This window comes from Clytia hemisphaerica, unplaced genomic scaffold, assembly GCF_902728285.1.
Source record: "Clytia hemisphaerica strain Z4C2 unplaced genomic scaffold, Clytia hemisphaerica genome assembly, whole genome shotgun sequence".
In the NCBI taxonomy this organism is placed as follows: Eukaryota; Metazoa; Cnidaria; class Hydrozoa; order Leptothecata; family Clytiidae; genus Clytia; species Clytia hemisphaerica.
This window is the reverse complement of record NW_027104334.1, coordinates 46367-52270: the sequence shown is the minus strand read 5'-3', so window position 1 is coordinate 52270 and position 5904 is coordinate 46367. Positions and strand designations below refer to the sequence as shown.

General features: G+C 32.2%; 1 protein-coding gene across 1 annotated transcript; it reads left to right on the top strand.

Moving 5' to 3' along the window:
* The first annotated feature begins 1458 nt into the window (after positions 1-1458).
* LOC136817772 (ATP-dependent helicase wrn-1-like) lies at positions 1459-4891 on the top strand. Its single transcript, XM_067074090.1, has 3 exons — positions 1459-2114; positions 2698-2846; positions 3215-4891. Exons 1-3 carry the CDS (start codon positions 1767-1769, stop codon positions 4161-4163), a joined length of 1446 nt encoding a protein of 481 aa, XP_066930191.1. The 5' UTR covers positions 1459-1766; the 3' UTR covers positions 4164-4891.
* The last annotated feature ends 1013 nt before the right edge of the window (positions 4892-5904 follow it).

Sequence of the window (5904 nt, the reverse complement as noted above, 5' to 3'; positions counted from 1 at the left end):
ATAAGGAACCTTAACTTTGCTCTGAGCCTGGAGTTCCTTATTTTTACAGAGAATTTAAGTCTCAAAGTTCCTTATCGAGTTCCTTATTTACATAGCTGCTAAGTTTGGATAACCATCTCTCACTGTTCCTTAAAACTTGTTTTCTTATTCTCAGCCTGAGCAGTTCCTAAACAATTCCTTATTTTTTGGACCATTTTCAGCCTCGAGTTCCTTATTAACGTTTTCCTTATATAAAAAAAAACGTGTAATCATTATCTTTTCATAATTTATATATTTTTGATAATTTATACAATATTCTTTTTATAGAAGCTTATAATATTGCTATTTCTGAAATGTTCAGTCTCATTTTTAGCGTTCAAATTCACTAAAAGGTGGAGATAAATTTTGCACTTTTCCACTTTTATATCGCATTTAGATTAGTAAAGCTTCTTGGCGATTCGACCATGCTTTTTACAGTGATGAATCCTGTAAATTTATCCCAAAGGCAAATCCTTTTCTAAAGTCTATTTCAAATTAGCTGGCAGTGAATTTTCAAACCTCAATAACTTTTGATAGAATTTAAATTAGTTAGAGGTTTAGTGCTCGTTAAAAAGATAGTCCGGAGTGGAATATTATCAGAAAAGAAAAAAATTCAAAAAATGGAAAAACGAAGAATAAAAATGAAGAAGAAGAAGAAGAAAATCAACTTCTTTTTGAATAGTGCTATGATCTTCATTTTTGTATCAGAAACTCTTCAATCTTAGAAGGTCACGAATGCGAAAAAAAATTTAAAAAATATTTATTCAATTAAAAAATACAGCTTTAAACTTTGCCCTGGTTGACTTAAAAAAGGGCTCTTTTTTGTTGTTTTTTGATGATTTTTGAAGTCAATCATTAATAAACTTTGCATTGGACTATATCTTTCGATGGAATAGATTTTTTTGAATTTTTTTTTCTCATTAATAATGTTTTAAGATAAAGAAATCACTCGTGTGAAAATGATAATTGTAGCACAATTATTGAAGGAGTTGATTTTCTTCTTCTCCATTTTCAATCTTTATTTTCCGGTCTTTTTTGAGTTTTTTCTTTATAACAATATTCCACTCCTGTTTGGCTTTTCAACGAGCACAAAATCGCTACTTAATTCAAATTCTATCAAAAGTTATTGAGGTTTGAAAAAACACTGCCATCTAATTTAAAGCATACACGTTTTTTATAAGAACATCCAAAATTTTTGAAGCCTTCGAATGTTCTTTTTGAGATTGAAGACTAAAAATGTTCTTAATATGCTCTTATTTTCACCATTTTTCGAGCATTTTTGTCCGCATTCTTAAGAAATCGGGTGTCTTATTAGAGTCTGCAAAGCCTTAAAATTTTCTTAACTTGTTCTTAACATTTTGGCCACCGAAGCCTTATGTTCTTATATAGTTTTTTCTTGTAAAAAACGTGTAGAAGGAAAATTCCGAAGATATGTATTAGATACCGACTACCTAGACGATGCTATCGTCCGTATAATATATTATTATAATATTATGATATAACATAGTTGTATATTATAAAACGTAATATGTAGCGCGGCGGAAAATAGAGTCTGTGTTTACGGACGATATCAACTCGGCTAAGTTCATTCATTCGTTTTGCTTGGACCGACCACAGGATTTGGTCGGTAGATTGCGTGAGAAATTTGAAAATGATCATTGCTTTTTCGGATCACTTTTGCATTTTGCTCAAAGAATCGGAATAATCGGACTATAAAAACAAAGTTAATAAATCAGTAGAAATTCAAAATGGAGGTTTGTGGTGACAAGGTTTGTGCTGATGCTCTTGAAGTTTTAAAGAAAAAGTTTGGTATATCTTCTTTAAAAGATTACCAAACTGACTTTTTCAAAACATTTCACCACCACCTCCAACAACAACAAAGGGTTCCAGACTTCTTCATTGCTCAACCAACTGGCCATGGGAAAAGCCTCTTGTTTCAAGGCATATCATGCTTTTTGGGCCATTTGGCTTTGGGCCAAGTCCAGCCATCTTCAACAACAGCTTTGGTCATCTGCCCTATCAATGCACTTATTGAAGATCAAGTGGCACTGATGGCCAAAAGAGACATTATTGCAAAACGTTGGACACATGATATGGTAAAGTGTGTTTCTGCGCTTATAATAAATTTTTACTTTAGCTACTTTAGTCTTTAGTTAGATTCCTGCACAATAAATCTCAGACTAATTTTTGTCACTTGATTTAGTAATTTTCAAAAATATTTCTTATTGAAAAACATAACAAGTAATGTTCTTTTGAATGTTTGGATTTTTATGACTTTATATATTTATTCTTGAAATAGTTTTACTTAACACAGCTTGCATTATAAACAGAAAACACAAATGAACATTTATTTTTATCTCATCGTCATGTATGAATGAGAACCGTGTCATAATGATATCCTAAATTTTGTGCTGTTGTTGGTAAATACCGTCAACTGCCAGACTGACTGCCCCAACTTGAGACAACCAGCCGGCTGTAACATGAGACACTAGAACAGCAACCACTTCACCAGTCTTCTAGGGTTATTTTTTACATTTTTGAGAAAATAGAGATAAAAGCTCATCTTTTCTGTTATCAAGCAGATATTTAACACCAGAAAGAAAAAGATTACCAGAAAGCAATTTTAAATAGGATGTATTGTATACTCATTTCCTGTATATGTTATTTTTTCGTTTTTAGTGTGCGAAAGATCTGGAATGTGTTGACGTTTTGTTCACTTCGCCGGAGACAATATTGTCGGATTCCAGTAGGGATCTTTTAAAGAAAAAGGATGTCATCAAAACAATCTGTGCTGTGTTTGTGGATGAAAGCCATTGTATTGAGAAATGGTAAGTTATCTAGTATATAAGATTTATTTTTTATGTATTTTAGATGATAATTGGAAAACCATACAATTAAACCGTCAACTGATATGAAGTTACTTTCATCAGTAAGGGGTACTAACTTTTATCCCCTCCAAATGACAGACAGACTTTTATATGGTTCTCAATATATAAACTTTTAAAGTTCATAACTGAACTGATATCAAAACTAATTTTGTTTTATTATTAGCTACTGTAAGTTTACTAATTATTGAACAGACCAGAAAATGTTGATGGTTTGTTGGGAAAAATTTTTATTCAGTGTCAAATGTTGAATAGCTACATTACATTGTCATAATCTATTAATCATATCTATTTTATTTTGCAATTTTCAGGGGAACATCAAGTGACAAACGACGAGCAGCTTTCCGTGAATCTTTTTCTCAACTTGCAGAAGTCCGCTCTCTTCTTGCCAAACCCATCCCTTTTGTCGCCATGACGGCAACTGCAATGAGAAGAACAAGGGATTTTATAATTGCCAATTTACAAATGTATCAGCCAAAACTATATATTCGCAGTCCTGGAAAGCAAAACATTACATACACACTACACACAGTTAATCACAAAAATGTTGATAAAATTTTCCAACCCCTTATTGAAGAACTGAGAATTCATAAATATGATTGTGAGCGAGTGGTTATTTTTTCAAATCGTGATAATGTCGTTGATATCTTTGGTTCTTTTGACTATATACTTCGGGAAGAATATCCAATGTACGAGACAAGACCCTACGCAATGTACCATTCTACCACAGAGGAACCAATCAAAAAACACATTGTTGAATCCTTTCAAGACCCTAATGGAACTATTAGAATTTTAATGGCAACAATAGCCTTTGGTATGGGTATTGATTGCAAAAATTTGCATCAGGTTATTCATTTTGGTCCACCTGCTGATCTGGATTCTTATTTTCAAGAATCTGGTAGAGCAGGTCGGGATGGCAAGCAAAGTGTTGCCTTACTTTTACGCTACCCAAAAAGTTTTATTCGAAATTCTTCGGAAACAATAAAGGAATACTGTTTGTTAGAAGACAAATGTCGTCGACAAATGTTATTGAAACTTTATGACTCTTCTGAAAAGATTCCTGAGATCACGCCACAACACAACTGCTGCGACTTTTGCTATCAGTCATGTGACTGTGGTGATTGTCACTTACCCAAACACTTTATTGATGTGGACGAGATTAAGCCAATTATTGATGTTGATGAAGAAGTGGTAGTTGAAGAAGACACTGAATGTTTTGAGAAAGAGGACAGTGGTAACGAAATTGACTCAGATGAGTGAGTGAACCTATTTGAATTACTCACTTTTATAATTAGCCTGGAGATTCATGATATGATTTCTTATTCTATATACTGATGGCGAAATATATAACATGGTATGGGCTGAGAGTTCGAATTTCCCAGATCCTAATAACTGTTGAAAGCATAGCCAATCAAATTTTGTTATTCTTTTACTGGTCACACTTTCAAAATTTGGTTTTTATTTTAGTGAGTGAGGGCAGCGCCTAAAAAATTCGAATTTCCCAATGTAAATTTTTAAGGCAGAAATCTGCCTCACATGTCATACCTGTCCTGTATACATCATATTATAAAAATACAGGACGGTTCTCCTGTCTATTTTTTAATAAGAATAATGTACTTTGACTGAGGGTCAAGTATTCTTAAGAAATTGCCAATTATTTTTATTATTTCAGAATCAACTTGTCAATCGAAAAATAATTTTCCCTTTTTTGTTGTTTGGGTTAACATGAGAATGCTATTCAAGCTATTCAAAGAGACTGATGCCCTTGAGGAATAGTTTTCTGCTCATTTAAAAAGTATATTTTTCATTGTCTTCAATCATCAAAAGTCTATATCACCTTGGCAAGAGATCTGTGAGGTCTTCAGTATTCTATTTATTTTACTCTGTAAGGAAAAAGTTTAGTTTTCCATAATTTTTATCAAGTTTTATTATTTGTCTGTATAAGTATTATGTTTACTTTTTTATAAAAAGGAGAGTATACTTTTTTATATTTTTGAGATAATAATATAAACTAAAATTACAAAAGATATTTTTCACCATCCAATTCAAAATTCAAATTTTTATTTGTTTTCTTACCTTATTCAATAAAGAAATTCAGAAACTTAATTTGATAAATTTTATGGTTCCCTGCCAAAACTGGATCAAAAAATATCCGTGGATGTCAATTTATTCCCAAGTTCCTTCATAATTTTTGTAGCGAATTTCAAAGTTCTGTCTACCTTAAAGGAAGAAATTTTGGCGGAAAGAAAATTTGGCCGATTTGGCGGATTTAGCCAGAATCCGCCAAATTAAGTTCCCGCCAAAATTAATTTTTTCCTCCATCCGCCAAATTAAATTCCCGCCAAATTATTTTATTTCGTGCGTTCCCCAAATTCGTGCTTTTTCAATCAAGCCCGAAAACAGGTTTTTTTTGCTCATTTAATAACGCTTTTGGCCAAAAATATCCTTCAACCGCCAAATTAAATTCCCATCAAATTTAATCTATCCAGCTATCCGCCAAATTAAATTCCCTATGAAAAAACTTTTTCAACCATTCGCCAAATTAAATTCCCGCCAAAATTTCTTCCTTTAAGGTAACTTATTAAAGGGAGAACTTTTGGCAAGAATTTAATTTTGCGGATGGACTAAAAAGTTTTTTCAGACAAAATTCAATTTTGCGGATGGCCGAGAAAGTTAATTTTGAAAGGGATTTAATTTGGTGGATACTGGCCAAATCTGCAAATTTTTCTTTCCATCAAAATTTCTTCCTTTAAGGTATTTTAAATCTAAATTCCAAAATTCTGACCAATTTTTAGCTCAATTCCCCTTTTTCAGATAAAAAATGCACAATTTTCCTTTACTTTTAATGGCTTTAAGCTAGGAGAAAAATTTTAATGCTAAAAAGAGATTTGAATGCACCACTGACATAATTTTGTGTTTCGAAGTTGAGTTTTGGTGATTTAAAAATCACACTAAAACCTGATACAGGCTTTGACCCCTGATGTCTCTCAATGTTTTCCAA